This window comes from Talpa occidentalis, unplaced genomic scaffold (assembly GCF_014898055.3).
Source record: "Talpa occidentalis isolate TD23 unplaced genomic scaffold, MPIMG_talOcc4v2.1 talOcc4.11, whole genome shotgun sequence".
Lineage (NCBI taxonomy): Eukaryota > Metazoa > Chordata > Mammalia > Eulipotyphla > Talpidae > Talpa > Talpa occidentalis.
This window is the reverse complement of record NW_023601104.1, coordinates 4,792,532-4,820,484: the sequence shown is the minus strand read 5'-3', so window position 1 is coordinate 4,820,484 and position 27,953 is coordinate 4,792,532. Positions and strand designations below refer to the sequence as shown.

Genomic DNA, 27,953 nt, shown 5'->3' with positions numbered 1-27,953 from the left:
AGACCACCAACCATGTTTTGGCCACCGGAAGTGGGCAAAGCATTGGATATCCTGCGAGGGAGCCTGATCGAATAACCTATTCCTCCAATTTCCAAACCAAAGACACTGGGAGATGCAGACACATTTTTTTGTGTGGTCTAAGTTGCAACCTCAAAAAAAAAAAAAACAAAAAAACCCAACAACAAAACTTGGCAATTGTCTCATCATGGACTGTGATTTCCATGATGTGAAGGTTTGCAAGGGTTTGTTTTCAAAACGATGTTATGGGTAATTCTATGGGAATCCGATTTCAATACCCCTGAATTGATAACCTTTCTTTCTTAAGTGTGACCTTGTTGTTCAGATAACCTTGGGACACAGACAAGGAGGATTCCCAGGGGTAAACGTCTGTCTGGTGTGTGTGTGTGGGGGAGGGTGGGGGGGGAGGTAAGAGTAGAAGAGGAAAGAGAATTTGTAAACTCACAAAAAAAAAAAAACCAGTTTTCAGTGCTGTTCTTTTCTCTGCTTTTTCTTACTTTTATTTAGGAGAATGGTAATAATCAAGTCTTCTCCTGTACCTCTACTCCTATGCCACTGGTTCTATTTATTATAATTTATAGCAGCAATAATTTATATTATGACTTAGCTTTACTTCAGTAACTCCTCTTTCCCCTTCCCTTTTGTTTCAATACTATAAATGCCAGGAAGCTGCTTTCCCAGAACAAGGTCCTTCACATTTTTCTACCCAAGCTGTATACACCCCAGACTTTGCAGTAAGTGAATGTAAAATGGTGCCCTTCGTTAGGTGAAGATTTGAACACACCTCCCTCAATCTCTTTATTGCACTTAATGAGAATGTCTCAAACTTACATCCACCTCAGAAATCCTGATGATGAGGCAACATGGCCTCCATTAAGCACATGAGAACAGTAGGAACTGTGTAGGCACTGCTAGGACCAGCCATTCTGGGGACAGAGTGCAGCAGGTGGCCACACCATAGGGCTAAGTTCCAGAACTTTCCCGTTGTTCTTCTAAGCTGCTCATTATAGTACACTCACACAATCCCATCAAAATGGTAACTCAGTTTTCCCCTCTGCCCTCCCCATACCAGCCTGATAACAACCTAACAGTAGACAGATGTTTTAATGTTGTAAAAAGTTTGTGCTGAGATTTTTCTCTCTCTCCAAACAGCAAGACAGTCTTCTGGGTAAGCTTGTGTCTGAGATACAAAAGTGGTTGAGCAAGATGCATTGGAGGGAATGACTGTGGAACTCTTAAAGAATGATGTGATTTGAACACATCTCCTGTGTCCAGAGGCCGGAGTCCTCTCCTCGCCACTTTTAGTATTGCATTGGCTAGTCTGTCATCCTATGGTCAGCTGGGATGGCCAGTCTCCACTCTCTTTATGATTTGTTTGATTTTTGTTGACATTCAATCATCCTCTTGGACCTCGTTGCAGTAGTTAACACAGCAGATAGCAGCTCCTTAGAATTCTCTTCCCTCACCTTTAGTGAATTGCACTCTCTCAAGTCCAGTCCTTAGATTCTCCACCTGCCCCACAGAACATGATCTCTTAAGGTAGGTTGTCCACTTAGCCTCACTTCTCTCAATTGCCCTATTCTCTCTCCATTACCAATCTCATCAGAGCTTCACCAATCACTGCTTTCTGGCTGTCTCCCCACTGGGAGTGCTGGCCTCGTGTCCATCACCTGCTGAAGCGGTGACAGGAGCCCAGTTCAGATGGATGCCCAGTATGTCGTGGAGTGATGTCCAGATCTTCAATGCAAGCTCATCTTCTAGTGCTCAACTTTTCTTTGACTCTGTTCTTTTAGTCACTGAAGCTATGCGTCTCACTGTCATCTAGAACACCCCCTCTCCCACATCCTGTTACTCCTGTTCACCCATCAACAAATATTTAGTATGTGCCCCTCATGTGCCAGGCCTGGAGATATGGCAGTGAACGCAACTAAGGTGATCTTTGCTTTCACAGACATCATATCAGCTACCCAAATTCTAAAGCCCTTATCTCTGTAACTTGACCCATACTCAACCTCTCCTCTTTCCCCCATAAAATGTACCTATTTCAGCTCCTCAATACCTTTCCCTAATGTTACTGCCCACGGGGTTAAGTCTCAGCACCATGAAGCTACCCATAGCCACTGCAGCACAAGTTCGATCCCCTGCCAGGGAGGTGAGCCACATGGCACAGCAGACCTAATATTACTGCATGACTGTTTCTCTACCTCCTCTTCCTTTTGCTTAGCAGTGTGAGTTATATTACATTTTCAAAATAAGAGGGTAATAAGATTAATCACCTAAGTTTTAATGCCTGAGTTACTTTGCTAGAGTTATAAATCTTCGTATGCAGTAACTCATGGAAGGTTTTACAAAGTATAAGGGAAAAAATATATAGTGTGCGCTAAATAGCCTCACCAATGTCCAGTTCTTAACTGTGGTTTGCATTGATACTGCAAGCTTCTAAAATAATCACTCTATTTCTAGTCACTGTTCCTCCTGCATCTAGGTCACCGGACACACGATGGTCGCTATCACCATGTCAATCCACAGTTTTTACCACATCATGTTCCTGCTCAGATCTTCACTGGCTCTCTAATTCCATGTAGTGTAAAGGACATACTGTTTTGTCCTAGCATTCTAGACTCTTTATAATGTAGACACATCTCCTACCACTTTTCAATTTTTTTCAATTTTATTTCCTACTACTTGAGGTTAGCTGGGATCTCTGGGTTTCCAATGCCCCAGGGACCCAGAGAAGTAAAGTGCCTATGGGGTTCAATGAAAGGAAAGCCCAGCATGAAACTGAGCACTCAAAGATGGCATTTAAAGACGGGGAAATCTTAGCTGGATGGAAGGTTCCTGTGATTTAATTTCACACATCATTTTACCCATTGATTCAATCTCCACAGCCTTTCTACATCTATTTCCTCTTTCTCTTCCTTAAACCCTCCCCATAGTGAAGCTGCTACTATGGATGGTTGTGACAAGAACACCTCTTAGTTCCAATAGCAGCCTCCCACCTGTTACCTTCTCTAGGTAGAACACTGGCTGATCCGACACCTGACGTATACAAGACAAATGCATCTAGGTCAGAGTGGTCAAAAGCACAGCTGGAATTGCTGGTTTTCCTGGTCTACCTCTGACCTACTGGGACATTGGGTATGTAATGTTCCAGCCACAATGTCCATCTTTACTGTACTTTGTATCTGCTCCATGGAATCAACTCAATTCCCTTGGGATATTCTTAGCATCATTCCATGCATTAGTCCATGATCCACCTTCTCCAGAGGAATGGAGAGAAGTTGTCAGATTCTGGATATATTTTGAAGGAAGAGCTGACAGATTTGCTGATGGATTGGTTGTGGAGCGAGAGGAGCTTAAAGGCCTGTAAACTGTGATTAGGACAGAATCCCTGATTTCAAGAAACATACATTTATTGGAGTAGACAGAAAACAATGAAACAAATGTACAATGTTTCAGATGATGCTAAGTGCTCAGAAGCTCTGTAAAAAGAGAAAGAAGCAGAGAGAGCAAGAGTCTGAAGAGGTAATATTTCATCAGGATTTTCTCTGATATTTGAACAAGGGCCATAATGAAAGGCATGAGTGAGTTGTGTGGACATAAGAGGAATATGCATTCTGGCCAGAGGATGAGCCAGCACACTTTTCGCAGTGGAAATATGCCAGCCAGGCTCACAGAGCAGCAGGAAGACCATGGGTATGGGAGCACTGGGTATGGTAAAAACCAAGGAGAGTGAGATGGTGGGCATTAAAGAACATGGGGTCGTGCAGATTTAAAGAACACTTTCAATTTTATGATGATTGAAAAGGGGAGTCTCTGGATGGCTTTAAGAAAATGAGTGACTTAATATAACATTAATTTAAAAAGGAGCTTCGGGGTCAAGCAGGAGGCAGGAAGACCTGTTAGAAGCTACTGCAACAGTCCAGGTAAGAAATGATGATGGCTTGAACCAATGTTGTTGCCAGAGGAGCAGAGAGAAGTTGTCAGATTCTGGATATATTTTGAAGGTAGAGCTGACAGGATTTGCAGATGAATTGGTTGTGGAGTGAGAGGTGAAAAATAGGGAGTTTCAAGACTTTAGTCTTGAGCTTCTTGAGGAATGGGGTACCATTTACTGGTGGAAAGCAGTTGTGTGAGGGTGATGGGATGGGGTGGAAAATTAAAGTTTGGTTTTGGATACAAAGTATGAGATACTTTTATATAAAAATCGATCTGGAGTCTGGGGGAGAGGTATGTATGGTCTGGAGATTCACTGTGGGAATACGTCAGAATCCAGATGATTATTGAAAGCCTAAATGAAATCACCTTGTATGTGCAGGTGAATAAAGCTACAGAGAAAAGAAATGCATTGAGTCCTGCAGCCTCCAAAGTTTGGAGATCAGGAAGATGAGGACCCAGCAGATAAGACTGAGATGGATCCATGTTGTAGAAAGAAGACACAGGTGAGCTGTGCTGTCAGAGGGAGGTTCTCTAAAGGATGCGTTGATGATTCTATCAAATGCTGCTGGAAGACAGAACAGGATTTTGTGTGAAGGATGCGTTGATAATTCTATCAAATGTTGCTGGAAGATGGAACAGGATTTTGTGTGAGAGTTACAGGGTCCTAGAAGCTAGAATTTGTATCTGATTCTTTTTTTTGCCCCTGGAGGGCCTCCTTCAAGGTAGGTAGCCTATAAAAGTAGAATGAACAACTGAAAAAGAATAGTTGTGATCAGCCACAGGGAACAGGCCTAGCCTTCTGAACCTGTCTCGCCCTTTGACAGATGCCCGTCCCAAGGCAACATGGGGAAAAGATGACCACTGCCTCAGTGGTCACAATGAGAGCATCACCAAGGGCTCTTGCTTTGTCCATGTGGCCAGAACCAGAGACACCCCCTTGTCGAAATAATTTCAAAGGTCCCAGGAGGTTTGTTGGAGGGCTGGGGAGGAAGCACCCAAGAGGGAAGTGGTGAGAAAAAAGGAAAAAGGACCAGAATGAATGGAATGACCCAAACTCAGCAATTCCTGAATCACAAAGATTCTGAAGAGCCTGTTATAAGAAACCAGAAACAGAAGGGGGAGGGGGAAGTGGAGAGAGAACAGAAAGCTATGAAACAACGCAGAGAAAACTGAGGTAAGAGGGAAAAGAAAATTAAAAGCAGAAGGAGAGAAAGAAAAAACCTGAGGAGGTGATGCCAATGTCTGGAGAAAGAACAAAGGAAGCAGAATGCCACGGGCTTTGCTGAGAACAGCCCGGGCACGAGGGACTGGTGTCTGGTTTCCATGCTCCTCAAGAAAAGACAAACGGTAAATTGAGGGGAGCCCTCTGCAAAGCCTCTGGGTGTTTTGCATCCAAGAAGAAACACACTGGCCAGGGTGAAATGCTCAAGTAAATACAAATGGCAGCAGCCCTGGGGGGACCAGCGACCTGATACATGTTTGACAAGGCCACGGGCGGCTCTGCAGCCCAGGAGGCCGCCCCATCCCCAGCCCCCGTCTATGTGCCCGGCCCTTACGGCTGCTTCCAGCGGCGAGGAAAAGGCCACGTTCAACTGGGTGACCTCTCTTGTCAGCGTTTGGTTAATTAAGGAAAGATATTACCTACAGCTTTCTATGTCATGGTCCTACTTCCTGCTCGTTAAAAAAAAAATGGTTTAATGAGAAAAAACATCAAGACAGCAGAATCTAAATTATTTTTTTCCCAAATGAGCTGAGTGACAGTGGCTACTATTGCCAAAAATGCTTGAACAATAGGATTTTGACACGAAGACTGAAATCTAAACAGCATGAAGAAATCTCGAAAGCCAAGCAGTCCCCATTATCTCATGCTTGCGCGACTATCGTCCAAAAGATGAGTGATGATTCTCCATTTGTGCAAGCAGAGCGGTGGGCCAAAGGCCTGACACAGCCACTAATTGCCCATCTGCTTGTTTACACAGCCCAGAGATGGTGACTGGACAAACAGCTCATTTCCCTTGAAACTAGACCAAACTGGGGGGAGGCTGTCATACGTGACAGAGGAGGGGCGGCTGAAGTCTCCCGGGAACACAACTCCAGATCAAAGCCAGGGACTAGGGGCTGAGCAAAGGCTGGATTGAGCAGCTAGCTTTCCCTGAACAGCACTTGTGGCCATGCTTTCTGCCTTCCATCCATCCACAGCCCCACTCCCTGAGATAAGGAAATTGTGAGATATTCAGATGTTAGAATTAACTGGGAGTGTCAACACCAAGCTAACTTCCAGGGCTTCTGCAGCTAAGACCATTTTTTTTTAAAAGATTTATTTATTTATGCAAGCACTGGGTACAGTCAGAAGCGCGGGAGGGTGAGAGAATTCACCAGAGCCAGAGCGGGGAGCAGAGCAGGCAGAAGGACCGAAGTACACTGCTGAGGGGAGCAGCGGGCGGTGGCAGGAGAGGTCTACATGCCATGTGGGACCCTCCTCCAGTGGCCGGGGAGCAGCCTGGGATCCAACCGGCGATCGAACCGGCGCTGCAGAAGCCGTGGGCAGCTTTGCAACGCAGCGCTCAACTGCTGCGCCACCAGGGAGGCCCCAAGATCATTATTTTTAAGTGAACTTCATGCCCCTTTCAGACTTCACTTGACACTTGGCATTTATTACACTAAACAATTGTCTACAATTTCTGGGTCCTCTTTGTCTTCTGCACGAAACTATAAGCTACTTGAGGACAAGAACTAGAAGGCCCTCATCTCACAACAACATTTTATGTATAAAAGGTCATGAATGAAAGGTAGACATTCTATCTCCTCTTTGGGTAGCTATTCTCATTATTCCAAGGATTGCTCTACTGCCCACATGTCTGCAGTATGGCTGCAGACTAATCTCTGCAGATAATTGCATGTAAGTAACTAAAACCATTATGCTACAAAACTACAGTAGCTGTGTGAATGGCAATTTAGATGACATGGAATTCCACATGTAAGCAAATTACAAGGATCCTGGTGGCTTAGTTCTTTCATTGTGTTCTACAGTCAAGATGGCCACTTGGGGGAGAGGCAGACATTTCAACATTTCATGCAGTAGACTCTGCTACTGCAGTAGCTTCAGTAGTGGGAGGGCAGAGGAAGAATTAGAAGAATAGATATCTCTTTTCTGAAGAGCACTGAGGGCTGGGTCACCATCAGCATTATCATATCAGGAGGAGTTGTGATACTATTTGAATGTGTAGCTGACTGACAGCTCTATTTCTCCCAATGACCAATGGAGGAGTGGTATCAGCATCTTCAAAACACTACTAGGAGTTAACAGTATGGCTGCAGACTCTAATCTCTGCAGATAATTGCATGTAAGTAACTAAAACCACTTTGCTACAAAACTACAGTAGCTGTGTGAAAGGCAATTTAGATGACATGGAATTCCATATGTAAGCCAATTACAGGGATCCTGGTGGCTTAGTTCTTTCATTGTGTTCTACAGTCAAGATGGCCACTTAGGGGGAGGGGCAGATATGTGGGCAGTAGAGCAATCCTTGGGATAATGAGAATAGCTACCCAAAGAGGAGGTAGAATGTCTAAAAATGGTACAAACACAAGAGGAAGTCGTGCCAATGGGTTTGCAAGGCCTATTTGTAAAGAGCAGTGAGTAGACTATAATTTTGGACAGCTGGAGACAGAGAATGCACACTACTGGTTAAGTCTTAAACAGAGCAAGATATAGTTGTTTAAAGAAGAAAAGATGATTCCTCATTCTGTTCTCCCCAATCTTTGGAAGATACACATAGACAGGAGTGTCACACAGTACAAAAGGTTTGTATTACACAGAAATTATTGCTCAAAGAAGGGATTACACATAGGAACAGAACTTGAAAACAAAGAAACCACCACCATTTATCACAGTCTATAGAACCGGTGGTTTTCTTTATCCTTTTGGCTTTTATTGAAGATATTTTTGCTTGTTTTTTTCCCCCCTTTTTCTGACAACTCATTGATCTTGGTTGAGTTTGGATCATGACAGTTTATGGGAAACCACCTAGGCTACCTTTCTAGCTTGAGCCTTCTAACCTTCTTTGATATCTCTTGGATGTTCTCCATTTAATATATGTATGAGAGAGAGAGAGAGAGAGTGCGCGCACACACTATATATATGGTATTCTAATCTTGAGTTATATGTAATATGTCCCTGGGGAAGAAGTTACATAAATCCAAGGGAACAAAGTCATTATTTTAAGTTTAGACAGGTGGTGTTTCAAATTGATCTGCCTGGAACATGTAATCAAAACTCATGTGCTTTAATATAAATTCCAGATTTTGGTTTCTTATCTGTATTTTCAGGAAAAGAAACTGATAGATAAACCAGTAATTGAAAACGCAATGTTTTCCAAAGAAAATGATCCAGTCAAAAAATGGGCAGAAGAGCTAAAAAGAAACTTCTCTGAAAAGGAAATGCAAATGGCCAACAGGCATATGAAAAAATGTTCAACATCACTTGTCATCAGGGAAATGCAAATCAAAACTACCATGAGATACCATCTTACACCAGTGAGAATGGCACATATTAAAAAAACTAGCAACAACAAATGTTGGCGAGGGTGTGGAGAAAAAGGAACTCTGCTGCACTGTTGGTGGGAGTGCAAACTGGTCCAACCACTATGGAGAGCTGTGTGGAGATTTCTCGACCTACTAAACATAGAGCTTCCATATGATCCAGCAATTCCACTCCTAGGTATTTACCCAAAGGACACAGAAACATTAATTCCAAAGGGGCACCTGCCCCCCCTATGTTTATAGCAGCACTATTTACAACAGCTAAGCTTTGGAAACAGCCCAAATGCCCAAAAATAGATGACTGGATCAAGAAGATGTGGTCCATATACACCATGGAATATTACTGAGCATGCAATTTGCGGCAACATGGATGGCGCTGGAAGGGATCACGCTCAGCGAAATAAGCCAGAAAGAAACAGAAAAATACCGGATGGTCTCACTCATAGCAGGAATCTAGAAAACTTAAATAAGGGACCAGGAAAAAGAATAACTATAAGAAAGTGAAAATCAAAATCAACAAACAACTATGAACCAGAGACACTCTATGGGGGCTGGGGGGCGGGGAAAGGAGGAATTGGGGTCAAAATAAGGGGGTTGTAATTGTATGGGGAATATAAAAAAAATAAATCTTAAAAAAAAACCCCAAAAAACATAATGTTTTCAATGTGATTGAGAAGTAGCTTTTAAATCTATCCATTCTGTGGAGCCTTCCATGCTGGCCAGAAAGCTTTTTAAGCATATCTGTGCAAGGTGCAATTGATCATATTTATCTTCTGTTACTCAGTAACTCATGTCAACTACAACAACCCCAACAAACGCAGAAAGAACTCATCTGAGCATAAAGGACATACTCTGATATGTGACCCTAATTACCTGCTTCACACAAGAGGATTCGTCTTAACTTTGCCTTTAAAATGTTCTTTGCTCTCTTGGGAGAAAACTTAATTCTATGCATTCATACCAGATTAATATATGCCAGCAACTGGCATATTTTTCTGGCAGTGTAGTAAGTACTTTGATCTTCAAGAGAAACAATAAGAAAACAATTTGAAAGAGATGCAATACCCATTCCTTGGATCTTAACTATGACTATCAAGCTCCAGTAATTGCTGTCAACACGCTGGAACCTATTGTACATGAAGCTCACATCAATTGCAATCAATACCACAGCCATGACCGCAAACTGGAAACCATTGCCAGAGGAAGCTTAAGTGTAAGAAAGCAGATGATCACGCACATATATTATGTGAGCAATTAGGCTGGATTCTAGAATCATGAAATCCTAGAATAATGAAGTGAAGATATTAACAGAGGAAGAACTGCAATTTCAAATAGATTTCTTGGTGGATTTCTACATTATCTAGTGGAATAAATTACACTTGCCTAGAATTATTACATTACAATTACTCCACATTTCATTTATTTCAGCAAGGAAATGAGATGGTGCGATGAGCTCAGTAGGCAGATGGTTTGTTCATTTCGATGAATAATTTGAATGTCAACAAGTCAGTAGATGCAAGAGGGAGAAGGGAAATGGTAAATAACAAAGGCTCTGGGGTCTGACTCTGAGGTGGAAGGAGGATGTGCTATCAACGACCTGCACTTCAAGGAGCTAAGCACTTAGATTCAGCTAAATTTATGAAAGGGCGTGAACTGACATTGCATATTTTCAACAGTGAGAATGTCACTGTTTATTCCTTTATTGAAAACAGTTCTCATCTTTTCAAACACACATTTTTAATTTTCAGAAAATAGATGGTAGAAATCAATAGAAATGTATATATAAAAGAGCTGACAGACAAAGGCAGCTATTTCACTTTTCAATGCAAAAGATTAACAAAATGATAAGGGCATGAAATGGACAGATGCTACAGTCTCAGCCTGCAACCTTTCAATGTCTTAGTTTCTCAAAAACTAGAAACACAAATTCTCATTATTCTCTCAGCTGCTAGAAAGCAGAGTTTGTTATGGCAATTCAAAGTTATCAAGGATAGTCCAAATTGTTTACTGTAATGGTGTCTGCTGTCATTTTCAATCTCAGCTACGGAGACAAGGCACTTGGACTCTGGGTACCAAGGATCAAGTGTTTGCAGTTTGACTCAGTGACCACTAGGTGGTAATATTATTGACTCAGGTAGCCACGTGAGGTCCATAAGCATTGCCCTTTCTGTTGAAATGATGTAAACACTTCCCATCATTAGGATGTAATTTATTGATATTAAATTACACTTTATTTTTATCAGTGAGAGAATACATTTCTATATAAAAACTCCCTATCTTTTCGTAAGTGTGGTACCCTTTTAATATAAACTAAAACCATTGACCTGCCTTTTCTCTAATTACATACAGGATGACCTACAGATTATAGGAAAAAGGAAGATTCAGGTCCCAAGAAATCCAGCTTATATTCATTGCTTCTGACTTCCTTTTAGAGGAGGTCCACATGATTTCTTTCGAGTACTTAAGACCTTAACTATAATTTTATATATATATATATATATATATATGTATATATATATATTTTTTCTTTCCATTTGAATTCTGAACCACAGTTATTCACACCACAGGGAAAATAACACTTCTTTGATCGACTATCTGAGCTACACTTTGGAGTCATCTAAGAAGAGTGTGATAAAATGATTGAAAATATAAGAGTAATAGCAGCAACTGACAGTGCCAGATTCTCTCCTAAATGCTTCATATATATTATCTCATCGAGTTCTGGGCTCCAACGAGAGCTGCCACATTCTTCTAAAGCAAAATGAACTCAGCAGAAGAAACAGACCTGTATTATTTGGAAGAATGAAAAGAACTTTCCAGAGGTGTATGCTATCTGCGAAACCATGTATTATATAATATGCATTCCACAGAATAACTCCCAGAAGGCAGTATAGGTGTTAGTGCTTCCAGCAAGACAATAACTGAGTAAGTCAGAGAAATCATGTGATCGCAACTGCAATCAATCATTGATTAAAACCTCACTGATACTTGTCAAGAATTCAAAGAGGAAGTGGGGGCTGAGCCAACGATTACATGAAGCAATTTATCATGAAAACAACTATTATGCAAGAATGCAGATCTCAACACTGATTCCATAAAATACTTAAGAGCTTGTCACTGCAATTCTTTCCAAAACACAAATGAAACTTTTTATTGTTACTGTTGGGAAAGGTAGTCAGGGGTCTTTATTAGGACTCCAGGAACGTGAGCTCCTGGGGTTAAGTTATGGTGGGCAAGTCTGTTATGCTCACGTTCCTCTCATTTAGATGATGAGAAAAAAAACGCTTTGTTCTAGTTATCTACAAGGTCTTGGGACATAGAGTAATTGATTTGCCAAGTTATTAGGGTGGCACAGTAATCATTAGGATTGAGATCACACTGACCTTGAGGAAGTTACTTAACTGCTCAGACTCTGTTCATTTATCTGGAAAGTTAGGAATAACAATGTGAGTCTCAGATTACTGCTAAGATTAAATGAAGCACTATGCTCCAACTGTTGAAATCAAAAGCATCATCCCAAGGCCTTGTCCGAACTGAAAACTTGAAAGAAAATGTCAGTCCACTGGTATTTCTCACAAAGGGTGGTGGTGCAATAATTCCATTCTAAAAATAACAAATGTACTTATTAATGCTTTATAGGTCCTATAGTGGTTTCACATGTAGGTTATCTCGTTTAATGTTCAAAATGAGACTATACAATCTTGATTGCTCTTCCCATTTTACAGAGACACTATAAAAAAAATCTCAGGGAAATTTTAAAACTTGCACTAAGTCAGAGAGGAATTATGTGGTGAAACTGTGGCTCAAACCGAGGTCTTCAAATTTCAAACAAAATACTCTTTCTGCTACATGCAGGATATTTTAAAAACAAAAAATCCCTTCACATTTACGAAGTCATGATAGGAAGATTAAACACTGAAACCATGGTTTAGTGCCAGGAATATGACTTCTGTTTCCTTACTTCAGAAAGGGTGTGCTATGCCTGCAGCCCCAGAATCCCAAAGGTCTTGGATTCTGTACCACGATGAAAGGGAAAGGGAGGGGTCATATCAACACCAATGACACCCAGCAAGTAATATCAGTAATACTTTAATCCTTGTGAAATCAATTTAATGTTCTTCCATTAAAGCATCTTGGTCTTATGTGTTTAGAGCATAAGTTGCTCACTGCACACTGAGAGAGAGAGAGAGAGAGAGAGAGTGTGTGTGTGTGTGTGTGTGCATGCACGTGCTCACATGTGTTTCTAAACATCTGCCATTCTGGAGAAGCCCCGGGAAGGCTTAGGAGCAATACTTAATGCACACTTCTCTCCAAACCCAACCACCAGCAGCTCTCTTCTATCTGTATGCAATTCTAAGACAAAGCATTTCTTTCAGAAATTAGAGTTAAATCTTAAAATGTAGCTGCCCCTAGGAGAGACCAGATCTTGATAATGGTCTTAAAATATAAATATTAGGAAGACAGTTTGTCTCAGGGGAATTTGAGATGACAGGTCCTTATATATTCAGCAGGATGTTGAGGGGAATGTCCACTGAAACACCCGAGACATCTATGTAGTGAAGTAAGAAAATCCAAATAAAACTGAGAACAGGATTATGATAACAGGGAACAACAGATGCAGGAAAAGTGAAAAACAACAACAACAGAACACTCCACATATTAGAGCAAAGAGGCTTCTTCATGGATTCTTCAGTACGGGCATCACAAGTGTGATGGAACCATGAGTAAAAATGAGTGAAGGTAATCTCAGTCCAGGAGTAAGAATGTGAGGGGCTTTATTGAATGTGTGCGTACATGCACGTGTGTGTGTGTGTGTGTGTGTGTGACACCCATGGCTTAGAGCTGTTGAGGAGGAGGACTATACAAAAAAAAAAAAAAAGGGAGAGAGGAAAATACAAGAGACCCTCAAATTTCCTTCTAAGTTGTCCAGTCAAGCACCCAAAGGAGAGACAGAGGCTGTGAATGACAGCATTACAAACTGTCACAATAAATGCATGATACATGAATCACTTGGCATGTGTGAGATCTCTGAAGGTATAAATCTAGCAGGACTGCCAAGTCAAAAGGCATATATGAATTTGTAACTTTAATAGATACTGCTAAATTGACCTCTATCCAGATTGTAACAATTTATAAGTCCATAAGCAATGAAGAAGAGTGAAGTTTACCCTACTGCGTTGCCAACATAGTTTGGATCAATCTTCTGTGGTTTTGCCAATCTTATAGATGAAAAATGGAATTTCAGGGTAATTTATTTTGCATTTCTCCTATTTTGAGAATGGCATCTTTTCTTTTATGTAAAGAACAATTTCTGTCATTGTTCATATTATTTGTCTTTCTATTGGATGCTGATATTTGCTCATAATAATGCCTAGAAGCCCTACCTAATATAAAGTAGGTTGACATTTTTCTTTTTTTTTTAAGATTTATCCTATTTATTTATGTATACAAGAGTTGGGGTACAGGCCAGAGGTACCTGGCCAGAGGTATCTGTGTGTGTGTGTGGGGTGATGGAGAGAGGATTCACCAGAGACAGAGTGGGGAATAGAACAGGCAGATTGACGTATACTGCTGAGGGGAGCAGCAAGCGAGCCAGGACAAGTCTGCTGCGCCATGTGGGTAGCTTCCTGGCAGGCTGGGGATCGAACTGGTGCTGCAGAGACTGCAGGCAGCTTCATAGGTTGTGTCTTAACCCCTTGCACCACCAGGGAGGCCCAGGTTGACATTTTCCTATGACATGAGTTGCAAATTTGGGTCTGTGACATTTACTTCCCATTACATTAAGGAAGTATATGTTAATGTTTTATTGAGTTTTTAAATGAAGAATGATTGAATTCCCCTAAGTACCTTTTTTAGCATCGAAAGAAATGATCATGTGAGTTTTCTTGTTAGATCTATTAATAGCAATAGTGAAAAATTATATTAATAAACTCCCCAATAACATACCATTTTTCTACTGATAAACTGTTTGCTTATGAAATACGCTGTTTTAGTTAGAATTTTGGTCTATAGTTTTCTTTCCTTTTGGGGAGGGTGTACTCTTTTTAGGTATTTAAATAAGTATTATGCACATATGAAAAGAATTTAGATATCTTTCTTCATTTAGCAAAGCTTTACATTGGAGAAAAAGGAAAATTAGACAACTTTTTGGATGTTTGGTTCAAAAGAAAAATAATTGAATAACAGATATAAAAGGTGGGGTGAGTAAGGGGGAGAAGAAAGAGGAAAGCAGGAGCAAGAGGAGGGAGAGAGAGACAGACGGGAGACTGTGAGAGAAAATGACCAGGGGGAGGTGTGTGTAGGGAATGGAATATTTACTTCTTTGTTGAAATTTCTGCAAAAAGTAAAAGGCTTCAAACTGATCCTCCCAGCTAAGAAGAGTCCACATTTAAAACTCAGTAAGATTGCTTTCTCCACCTTTCAAGGATTATTGCTCTGTTGTTTCAGAGACCCAGAAATCACAACAGGTTATCTCAATTATTGGCTGGCTGATGATATGAGAAGCCATTCCTGCTGGTACTTTTGGGGTAGTGGTAAGGTACCTGAGAACCTATTGAGAACCTATTTTAACCCATGCGGGATGTGCATTCCCCCAGCTATAGATCTTCCTTTCACAAGATCTAAAAAGATTTTAAGATTTTTTTTTCTTTTCTTTCTTTGTTTTTTTATTTAAATTTTATTTTTATATTCCCCATGCAATTAAAACCCCCTTATTTTGACCCCAATCCCTCCTTTCCCCACCCCCAACCCCCATAGAGTATCTCTGGTTCATAGCTGTTTGTTAATTTTGATATTTTCTTTCTTATAGTTATTCTTTTTCCTGGTCCCTTATTTAGGCTTTCTAGATTCCTGCTATGAGTGAGACCATCCAGTATTTTTCTTTTTCTTTCTGGCTTATTTTGCTGAGCATGATCCCTTCCAGCTCCATCCATGTTGCTGCAAATTGCATGTGTTTATCTTTTTTGAATGCTGAGTAATATTCCAGGGTGTATATGGACCACATCTTCTTGATCCAGTCATCTATTTTTGGGCATTTGGGTTGTTTCCAAAGCTTAGCTATTGTAAATAGTGCTGCTATAAACATAGGGGTAATCAGGGAAATGCAAATCAAAGCTACAATGAGATACCATCTTACACCAGTGAGAATGGCACATATTAAAAAACTAGCAACAACAAATGTTGGTGAGGTTGTGGAGAAAAAGGAACTCTCCTGCACTGCTGGTGGGAGTGCAAACTGGTCCAACCACTATGGAGAGCTGTGTGGAGATTTCTTGACCTACGAAACATAGAGCTTCCGTATGATCCAGCAATTTCACTCCTAGGTATTTACCCAAAGGACACAGAAACATCAATTCCAAAGAGTACCTGCACCCTTATGTTTATAGCAGCACTATTTACAAGAATTTTAAGATTTAAGAATTATTTCTGCTCACAGGTCACACTACTTGGATCTTTGTCTCTTCCTGATCATTATGGTTAATGCTTGCATATCATGACTCAATTGATTTTTGTTCTGTATTCTGGGGTTGCAATGAAGAAATTACTCAATAACCTACTCTTATTCTACAGTTTAGAGCTTCAGCTGTGGCTCTTGCCAATCTAATCTGAACAAAACTTTATTAAGAATGAATTACAGGGCCTCCCACTGGTGGCGCAGCAGTTGAGTGCTGGGTTGCAAAGCTGCCCGCAGCCTCTGCAGTGCCAGTTCGATCCCCGGCCACCGGGTGAGGGTCCCACATGGTGCACAGACCTCTCCTGCCACGCCCGCTGCTCCCCTCAGCAGTGTACTTTGTCAGTCTGCCTGTTCTGTTCCCAGCTCTGGCTCTGGTGAATTCTCTTACCCTCCCGCGCTTCTGACTGTACCCAGTGCTTGCGTAAATTAAAAAAAATAAATGAATTACATATGCATATCTGCAATACAGAAAGATATTTAATAACCAGGACTTTTTGATGACCATAAAGCTTCATAGACCAAAAATGCATTTTTTTTTTTTTACCAGATTCAGATTTTGGCATGATTTCCCTACTTTAAAAAGAATTTAAAAGGGAAACCCATAGAAGGCGGAAGTAGTCTCCAAACACCTACAACATTCAGATTGTTTGTGCATTCATTCAAGAAATAGTCATTAATACCCAACATGGGCCATGAGAAAAGAAAGTGAATAGGACTTAAGTCATCATCCCAGTTGCCATGAAATATTCAACTATTTAGATACTTCTTTAAACAGTCGATGTAGGAAATGAGTTATTATTGTTTTTCATTTTGTAAATTTATCCATTTGCTTTTTATTAGAAAATAGTTTCTTGACATTCAGGCTATTTCTAATCTCACTGGCGAAAGAACTTTAGAGGGTCGTTTGATAAACTAAGACTCATTCAGTTTCATTTTGATTTGGTTCTGTTCATGGATGCCAAATAAAATTAATGAAGAATGAGATAAGGCCAAGTGTGGGAGAGGGCTGGTATTAGCTCCAGTTTGAGTTCCAACCCTCCCTGCCAAAGCAATAAATATAAATGACCAATTTAACAACATGAAAAGACCACCTACAAGATCCATACCTGGGATCTAATCATTGCTCTGCACCTTCTTTCAATTACAGGATCCCTGCCATGTTTATGAGGACTTTTAATGCGAGCATCACAGTTTTGAAAGCCATATCATTATGACCATGTTTGATCTGAGGGTGGGAAAACATGAGCTCAAGTAATGCCTGCAACAAGGTTACTCTGAACTGAGCTGTAAATTGGAATCAACGAGAGCCTACTGTGCAAAAGGAAAACCATGTAAGGAAAAAGGCTTAGATACTGTGGGAGATTGCAACTCTGAAAAGTGGTGCCATTAAAATTACTTTCAATTCTGTGCAGGAAATGAAATTGGTTAAGTACCACAGTTTTGTCAAATAACACTATGAAAGAGCGTTGCGAGAAGAGAAGGATGATAAAACTTCAGGACAAACACATCATCTCCACTGGAGTGTGGCAACAGGATATGATTTGCAAAAGAAATATTAGATCGTCACAACTGTTGGAAGAACTGAATTGCAGCTTATGTAAAAAGGAGCCGAACCTTGGATCAACTGAGTCACGATGCATGTGACTTCTCTGGCATAAAGATCACAATTGCTTAAGCATTCATGAGTGATAAGAACCCAAGTAGAAAACTGGCTTTCCTGCCAGATACGTAATTATAATAGAAGCTTGGAAGTATACTAGCTTTTCTTCATTATGGTTATTATAGAATAGCCTGTGCTCAGATAATCAGCTACTGCAGGACAGCTCGTTCTGCACCCTTTCTTTGGGTCGCCTTATTAGTTCCCTGCGATCGACCGCTCCTTGTAAAGCCCCACTCAGCACTCTCCCAAGAGCCTCCGCATCTCCAGCTCTGTGGCTCAGACTTATGTCAAAGTCAATGTGTCCAAAGTTTACCATACTGTTTTCCACCCCAAATCCTTTCTTCCTCATCAGTATCCAGACAGTTATTCAAGGAAGAAAAAGGAACTTTATTCTTCTCTCCTCAAGAAAAAGGAGTGTCATACATTTTTCTTTTCTTTTTTGTATGTCCGAAGGGGTTCACACAGTCCTGTAACTCCTAAAAGCTTTATGAATATATCCCTTTCTTTCCTGTTTTTACTGTGATTGCTTCTGGCCCAGTTCTTACTGTCATTTGCCTGGACTACTAATGAACAGCTTGAGAGCATGGCTTCTGGCTTTTTAATATTCCAACTCTTTGTGTTGATTTAGTTACAATGTATTTCTTAACCACACAAAAGAGCAGATGATTCACACACAAAACAAAACAAATCCAGCTACCCTGGTGGCCTAGGGGTTAAGTCTCAGCACGACCACTGCTGTGGCATGAACCGGATCCCTGGCCAGGGAGCTGACCCATATAGGGTGTGGGTCTTCCCTGACTTACCTGGAAGTGCTAGGCATCCCTCTTCCTGGTCCCATATGTCTAATTAAAATACTATAGAACATCAACTTCAAAATGGTAGAATTCTCATATTTTTAGTATTTATTATACTGGGGTATATTAATACAAGTCATGGTTATATTGACAGCAGTTTTTATATCTTGTTAGTGCTTATAATGATGGTGTTTCTCATAATGAATGGCACATTTGATGAGCTACTATACTTATTTATTTTTGTTTTTAAAGATTTATTTATTTATGCAAGAACCAGGGTACAGGCCAGATTTGCAAGAGGCTGAGAGGATTCACTAGACACAGAGTGGGGGAACAGAACAGGAAGACTGACTGAAATACACTGCTGAGGGGAGCAGCGGGCGAGTCAGGAGAGGTCTGCTGCGCCATGTAGGTAGCTCTCTCGCAGGCCGGGGATCGAACTTGTGCTGCAGAGGCTGCGGATTGCTTCATAGGTTGTGTCTCAACCTCCTGTGCCACCAGGGAGGCCCCTGAGCTACTATATTTACATTGTATGATAATTACTAAAAAAACAATTCGATTTTCCAGGCTGGATAATGCATATTTATGGTAAATGCAATATCCTACATTTTCCATGAACCAGTGAAACATCTACATAAAAAAAGAACTCTGCAGTAGCCAAGAGATAATCTATCTGTACACACTGCAATATGGGAAAGTCCTGCCTCAGACCCACAAGTAACCTTTTGCCATGTCCTTCTGCTCAGCCCTCCTGCCTGAAAGCCAAATAACAGTCAGACCCAAAGCTAAGTGCCGAGGGGCTTGTGAAACTGCCTACATTCCAGAAATTCACGATCTAAGCTGAGAACTAGCAGAACAATGGAAAGGCGAGTGAAGAAATGAGATGTGTAAGGTCAACTCTCTACACTATTGTTCAACAGAAATATAACGCCACATATGTCATTTAAAACTACTTTCTACTATCCATGCTTAAAAATGAAAAAAGGTAAATTGATATTAATATATGCTATGTCTTTAGCTCAGTATATTAAAAATCTTATTTTCTCATGTTAAAAAAACAGAAATGAAATATTTTACATGTTTGGGGGCACTAAGACTTCAAAATCTTGTGTGTGTTTTATACCCTGACAGCACGTATCTCTCTGGACTAGGCACATTTCAATTGCTCAATAGCCACAAGTGGCTAGTGCCTGCCACTGCAAATAGTACAGACCAGACTATGCTTTGGTCAAGTCAGTTAAGTAATAAGACAACAGTAGCAGACTCGTTCAGGTGACATTTTTTACCACACAATATGGGGATAGTTAGGATTTATTTCTATATTTTCAAATTCTTATGGAATGGTAATTGTCCTTCAAATTCTGTTTTGTGCCTTGTTTTACATCAAATGCTCTACCCCTGAGCTATAGCCCTCTTTTGGGCCTTGATTTGGCTGATTTTCTTTTAACCATGATTTGAAGTTATTTTTCATGTGCTTCTCACATTTCCTTCACTGTGTTGGTTGAAGGAGCTGAGTCCTTGATTCAGTGATAGCTCTTGAAATGTATAGCAGGCTCTAACTTTAGATCTTTGAATACATATTAGAAGGTGAACTAAAGTCACCAACATGGTTTCTCTACCTGGACTGCGCCGTGGAATTGCATGAGTGAAAATAAAAAAGCTAATGCTGGAGTTTACCCCGAGATGTGCAGGGGTAGTTTTGTAGTACAGTTCGGATGTCAACATGTTGTAACATTTCCCCGAGGGTGACTCTGGTGTGCAGCCAGGTTTGAGAACCCCTGATTTGGGGCTTCCTTAGAACAGCTTATTATTGGCCACGCCCTTACTCACAAGCTATAGGTCCAGTTTGACTCAACTTAAATTCCCTCTCTCAGAACAGACTGGAAATTTCTTGAGAAACCTTGTACAGAAATTAACACATAATCCCAGATGGTGATTTGCAAATTCCTTTCCCTAGGCACTGAAGATGATTTTCAAAGTCCACTTATATTTACCTTTTCTCTTAAAACACTCAAAGAATAATATGTTTTGAAAAGAAAGAATTAGTGGTCATTATAATGTAGTACCAGACAGACAATACTGAGCTATATACTCACTGATACTGAATAATATCAATTCAAAATAATGGTCTAAGTACACATGAACCTCATTTCAAATTAATTCTACATGGGCACCATGCCTACATTATTAATTGGGGGGTCAGAAAAGAAAGGAATTTCATGCTTTTCTCCAGGTGATTTAGGTTATGTTTTCATGGCATAATCATATAGCAAGGCATCTCCTTTGATTAATTCACATATAAACCACCTAATTTGGTCACATAACACATAAGTGTTGGAATCACTGTTTGCTTGCAAAGTGGTCCTTTGCCTGATGGCGTGACTTCCATGATGTCTGAGGCTCAGCAGTGGCCAAGGGACAACTCTGGCTTCTGCTTCAACACAAACAAGCCTCATCAGGCTGCTAGCACCAAGGGAACAGCTGGACTGGTGCTCCTCTGACTCAGAGCTGGAGAATGTCCCTGCCAATTCCCAAGGTGGTTTGGCCAGACTTTAAGGATTTCCCCCATGGTCTTTTGCGGGTGGTATGGCATCATAAGCCTTATTAATAAATAGAAACAGCATGTTGATATATCTCCAAAGATTCCGACATGTCTTTCCTCCGGCTTTCTAGCAAAGACAAAAAGTCCTTCTAACCACCCCACGCTGACTTTTTCTCTATTGTGATATAACATCATATTAGTTTCAGAAGTACAAGAATGATTCTCTACATGAATATATTGTGACATGAACTGCACCATAAGTCTTTTTAATATTCATCCCCAAGCAAAGTTTCAGATTTTTTTTCTTGCAATGAAAGCTTTTATGATTTACTTTCTTAACTTTCAAACACATCCTACTGTATTGTTCACAGTCATCACACTGTGCATTACCTCCCGGGACTTACTTTAGAACAGGGAAGTTTGTGCCTCATTTGTTTTTGTTTCACGTCTTAAGCTGAGTTTGAGAAATCAGAATAGAAAATATCCAAAAGTTACTAAGTGTCCAACTACAGGAAGAGTGCTCAGCAAAAGTCTACTAGTCCGGTCAAAATCATGGAGGAAGGAACATGATGTGGTAAGAGTTCAAAAAAAGCGTCAGGTTTCATGCCTATCACACTTCCATCTACTAAACCTCCAAGAGCTGACGGGGACCAAGAGATGGGTTGTGACATTTACCCAGCGCTAATTTTCACCTTTGAAAATGAATAGAAAATACAACACAACAACCCAAGGGTCCCACTTGTTACATTCATAAAACCAGGCAGATAATCAGCATCCCCCATGCAGGCTGACCTTCAGATCTGAAGTGCCTGATAGCATAAGCTCTGCATATACCCTGTTTATTGGGGTGCATGTATGAAAGCTCCTCTGTTGCTACAGGAAGAGACAAAAAAGTCTTTCCTCAAAAAGTTTACAAGGCAGGAGTAAGCCTAAAGGATTTCAAATGTTAAAATGGATTTAAAGGTGATATAAAGTTATAGGTTGACTCCATCTACACTGAGAATGTAACTTTAGGGAGACAGGCTGTCAGGAATCGCTGGAGCTACAGGGGGTCAGTGGAATGCAAGGGGAGGAGCCCCATAAACAAATCTGTGCAATGAAAGCTGTTTCGGAGGACGGTGTATGGGCAGCTGACACAGCTTCCTACCTTTCTGGAAGAACTCTTCTAGTTTGTCCTTGAAAGGCTGGAGGTACTCCCTTGGCGACTCCTTACACACCACAGCCATCTGTTTCTCACTTGCTGTGAAGAGAAGTTGGGAATTAGACATCATCAAGAACTCACATCCGCTGAGCTTGAACCCTGTGCTGTGTACTAGGGTAACAAATGTGTAGAGTCCTGATCAATCACTGTTTATCCAAATTCCAGGGGAAAAGGAAAAACAGAAATAACACAAATACTAATAGAACTATTAGTAAGAACTACACCTTTTTTCAGGGACAGGGAAGTGTATCGCTGTCAACATTCTTTTGAGAGATGTAGCAAAACCTCTCACTGGAGACAGGCAAACCACTCTGCTTTTCTGCCTCTTGACAATAAAGAGGCAATACTACTGATGGACCAGTCCTAGGGAATTAAGGATGCTGAACCTCTTCAGATTCCTACGTCCAAAGTAGTTTTACAGAAATTCCAGGGTATCCAAAGTTCAGGGAACCATCCAACTGGCGATTCCTCAGGGTGACACCCATATCCCAACATGAGAACTATCCCCAGGGTAGGGACAACCTCTTCGCTCTTCACACTTCCCATTCACCTACCTTTCCTATCAATGTTCTACAAACACATGTGAGAGCATTTTATATGCAATTCACTTCGGACACAGTACCCTGCATTTATGTTAGATTGCTTTTTTGATAAACAAATCCCTTCAAATTTGATAATCCTGATTTGGCCATATGGAAACCACCACAACCCACTTACCATTACACAAGGCATTTCATCAAGGCAGAGACATTTCCCCAAGGTTTCTATCTGCGCCAGTGGCAGAAATGCACCAGGGAAACAAAGGCTTGGTTTCACAAAGCTAGACTTGATTCATGATCACTTTTTTTTTTTTAATTTATTTTTATTTATTTATACAAGCATTGGGTACAGTCAGAAGCGTGGGAGGGTGAGAGAATTCACCAGAGCCAGAGCAGGGAGCAGAGCAGGCAGAAGAACCAAAGTACACTGCTGAGGGGAGCAGCGGGCGGCAGGAGAGGTCTGCGCACCATGTGGGACCCTCCTCCAGTGGCCGGGGAGCAGCCGGGGATCGAACCGGTGCTGCAGAGGCTGCGGGCAGCTTCACAACCCAGCGCTCAACCGCTGCGCCACCAGGGAGGCCCCATGATCACTTTTATTTGTTGACCATGGCCAGAAATTATTGGCAAGTCCTTGTTCAAGAGAATATATTAAAGTATTGAATTTGGGGGTGGGAAAAAATATTGAATTTTCACCATAAAGATCATACTACCTGGTCGAAAAAACAAAACATCTCTAGATCTTGGAGGAATTTATGGAAACACAAAGTTTAAGACCTTTCATAAGAAGGTGCTTAGAAATGGGGGCCTTTATATAGGGAATTTTTAAAAAAGATTTATTTATTTATGCATACAAGAACTGGGGTGTAGGCCAGAGGTGCAGGGGGTGAGAGGATTCACCAGAGACAGATTGGGGAGCAGAACAGGCAGATTGACTGAAATACCCTGCTGAGGGGAGCAGCAGGTGAGACAGGAGAGGTCTGTTGTGCCATGTTGGTCAGCTCCCTGGCTGGGAATCATATTCATGCCAAAGTGGCTGGATGGCTTGATAGCACTGAGACTTTAACCCCTGCACCACCAGGGAGGCTCCATACATAGGGAGATTGAATGCAATGATTTGATGTTTTCAAAACTAGCATTCCAGAATGTTTACTTTGTAGGCAAAGCAACAGATGTTAATACTGAAGCAAAAAAGGTCATGTGAGTGTCTCCTGGAATTGGTTACCTGAGGCATTTCTCTTGCCAGGTTGCCAAAATCCTAGTCCACTCTGGGAGACTTTAAGATTGTGTTGACAATGAAAACTGTCATTTTCTGAGTCAAGTTCAGAATCAGCTACTTTCTCAAAAGTATTTAGAGATTACTGCTTGAGATCATCAGGCTGATTTATAGGGCAGTAATGTCTAAGCTTTGTCTGTTGACATTGTTGCTTTCTAAAAGCTTTTATAATTTTTTTTGAGTATCTGTGATTCGCTATTCTGATAATCATTCCAAGGCCTTCTGGGAAACCCTACCAATTGAAATGAAAAAGAAGAAAAAAAAAACAAAACGGATTGTTTTCTTGTTCCAGGGTAGAAAATTTTTTGTTTTTTCCTGAATTTCTCATGCCACCACTTGATAGCCCTTATACCATCCATCATATCCCTTTGACTGCTATCTACTTCCCCTCTCCCTCTTAACCTCAGAAATCTTCTTTTGCTAGTGTGCTATAGTTTTTATAAATATTTTATTTTGTTGAGTCATCTGCTACATAAATATCCAATATTTGTCATTTTGACTTGCTTTACTATACATAATTCCCTTGAACTCCTTATATTCTGCTATAAATGACAACAAGCATTTCATCTTTCCATATGCCTGAATAATAATCCATTGTGTGGATGTACCACATACTTTTTATTTTTTATTTATTTTTTAATTTTATTTTTATATTCCCCACACAATTGCAACCCCCTTATTTTGACCCCAATCTCTCCTCCCCCCCATAGTGTGTCTCTGGTTCATAGTTGTTTGTTGATTTTGATTTTTTCTTTCTTATAGTTATTCTTTTTCCTGGTCCCTTATTTAGGTTTTCTAGATTCCTGCTATGAGTGAGGCCATCCTGTACCACATATTCTTGATCCAATCCTCCTTCAGTGGGCACTTGGGTTATTTCCAGGTCCTAGATATTATAAATAATGCTGCAATAACCACTGTAGAGCATAAATTTTTTTGAGTTGATGGTTTCAAGTTCTTTGGATAGGTTTCCAAGAATAGAATTGCTAGGTAATTCAGTATTTCCATTTTTAACTTGTTAAGGTAACTCCAGATTGCTTTTCTAAAATGACTGCATCAATTTACATGCCTATCAACAGAGTAATAGGGTTCCTCTTTTTCACATCCTCTCCAGCACTTGTTGTTGGGGGTCTTCTTAATACGTGCTATTCTTACAGGTATGAGATGTTAGCACATTGTGCTTCCAACCTGCATCTCTTGCATTAAAAGTGATGAGGAACATTTTTCCATGTATTTATTGGCTATTTGGATGTGCTCTTTGCTGAGTTGTCCAGATTTGCTGCCCATTAATTGGGTTATTTGTTTTTTCACTGCTAAATCGAATAAATTTTTATATATCTTGGATATTAATCCCTTGTAATGTGTGACTATTTCCTCCTCAATGACCCATCTTAATGAAGAAATATAAATCCTGCCTGGAACAAATGGGAAATAAATTCCTTACAACCAGCCAGTCAGACCACTGGCCTTACAACCAGCCAGTCAGACCACCATCATTTCAAACCACTCTTTTCCCCCTACATTTTTATCTCTTTTATTCACTCTATAACCAATACATTATGATTTATCTATTATGGGATTTCTTCTTAACTCTCTTACCAGTGGACAGACCTGCACTAAAATAGTAGGTACCCATTCTCACCACTATTCTTTTCTCAAAATAGTGGTCCTTGGGCTGGAGTGGTACCAGGGAAAAGGTGAGCAAGCATTAGAACTGGAATGTATTTTGCAGGTAGATGTAATCAATACAGGATTGAAGGATGAGCGATATATGTCTGGAGGTGCCATTTACTGAGTTGAGAAATAGTGGAAAGTATTATCTTTTGGTCCTTTTAAAAAAAAAAAAAATGTATGACTTCTTTAAGAGATCAGCTTTCTATGGTCTCTCTGTCTTAAAGCAAGGTCATCTACTGAAAACAAAGGGGAAAAGGTACAAAAGAAGATAAAACTATCAATGGGTTCTAATTGCTAACTTAATTAAATTCACACTTCCGGGACTGAGATTTAAGGTGATTCCACTACGGTATTACTCTCTGTTTCTATTCTATTTCCAAGATACATTTGGCCAAACCAACCAAAACTGTAATGTTTCCAAGGTATATCAACCAACACTTTCAGTTCCATGTTTTCATTCACATGGTTTTTAATTCATTTTGCTCTTATCCTACAGATATGTTTCACTACCAACCCAACTAGATCCTTCAGGTATCTCCAGTCCCTTCCATATAATCTTTTAAAACTGTTATTTATACTTATGGGTATACTTATATTAATCCCTATAAAGTCATCATGCAGGTTACTTTTTCTTGACCTCAAAGCTTTTTGAGGTCAAGGCCTCATTTTTCTTGACCACAAAATCTGATTTCCGTACCTTCACTAGACTCTTACGTGGAGGAAGGTTGAATAAAATTAGCAATGTTGACCCAGAGTGGGCTTTGCAGGGGTGCAGTGTGATCTCATCTCTTCCCTTTCTTCTTCCTTTCCAGGAGAAAGCAGGCCAGGGGGCCCAGTCTCTGCACACCTTAAACACTGTGATTGTACTAAACTGAATTGAAAGGGGAAAGTGTATTTCAAAGACCCTCTAAAATATCCACCACTCCATGCCACAAAGCTCAAGCAAGATAGCAAAGATTATCCTTTTGACCAGATAGCTTTGCAGCCAGGCCTAGCAGCAGGTGATTGCTGAGCAACACTTTTGAAAATACCTGCTTTGGAGAACTGGCAAACAGGTAGTTTTCAATAAAAGTTCATGGCTACGTAACTTTTCTGAAGCTATCCACCTAAGATTCTGAGAATGCAGGTAGTAATATTTAAAGGAAAGCTAGAGTTTCTCACAACATAAACTGGAAGAGTCCTTTAAGTTTTTATCCAGGATGCTAACATACCCATATGTCAACAATTCTTTTCTAGAAAACTACTTTTCATGAAACACAGGCCATGCTTGGTGAAGCATGCCTACACTTGGGTAAGAGGACATAATGTAAGTCTTGACAATAATTCCTTCAAGGATACTTTCCCCTAGCCAAAATCATACTGAAGGCAGAGCTATTTTTTTTTCCCATTACAAATGCAAAACTTTCACATTTCCTTGAATTAAAAGGGGTGGTGATTGTGGCTTTCCCTTTGGCCTTGCTGTGGTGATGGAACCCATGGAGTGCCCATCAAACTTCTCAGGTTTTATGAGACCATATAGTGGGGTAGTAAAGAGCTTGGCTTGGAGAGAGACCTGCATCTGTACTCAGGTGGGCTGTAGCTTGTTTTACTCATCTGCAAAATGGGAACCCCCCTCATAGACATGATACGAAATTTAAGTGAGATAATGCATGAAAGTGGCTTGCACAAAGCCTGGCACTAGCAAGTGGCCTCATAAATATTATTTGTTATTTTTATGATTTAGTAAAATTGGTCAGGAAACATGTCACAGCAGATGGGCAGGAGAGTCATGGCTGGGGGTTACTGGCTACAAATACCGTGCACTGTATTTAGGGAAATACGCCCCAGTGCAAATCTCCTGTTTAGAACATGGGGATAATGATTTTCATTCCCTCACTCAAGTTCTACCACCCATTGTGAGAATTCATGGAAGGAAATCCGACGGAATGATGAAGGAAAATGAGCTCTGAGCCCCATGATTTTGAAATTAGAAACTGAAACCAGTGCAAAGGAAAGCAGCTCCCCAGCTGTGCTCGGAGGCTGTCCCTGCACCCCAAAGGGCCCAACCTCCCATGTGCCCTGCTAGAAATAGACTTCTCCACAAGATCAAAGCAGAGGCTTCTCAGCTCACACAGTTGCATGTTCCGGGGTTCAGGCAACTTGCTTGCTCCAACTGATTAACTTGGCTTATCTGAGGAGCTTTCAAGCAGAAAAATGGGAGACCCGAAGACTAATTAATGATGGCACTGGAGACTGGCAGGGCATAAAAAAGAGAGGTCACTGACAAGTCCACAGTTGTCACTTATTGTCCAACCAGTAGAAGTGAATACAATATTTCTAGA

General features: G+C 40.6%; 1 protein-coding gene across 7 annotated transcripts in view; it reads right to left on the bottom strand.

Moving 5' to 3' along the window:
* Positions 1-27,953, bottom strand: part of FMN1 (formin 1) — a 405,806-nt gene that overhangs the window by 67,956 nt on the left and 309,897 nt on the right. For all 7 annotated transcript variants that reach the window (XM_054700225.1, XM_054700237.1, XM_054700246.1 and 4 more), the window contains one exon: positions 22,096-22,188. In XM_054700225.1, coding sequence (XP_054556200.1) covers positions 22,096-22,188 — 93 coding nt within the window. The remainder of the gene's footprint in view (positions 1-22,095; positions 22,189-27,953) is intronic.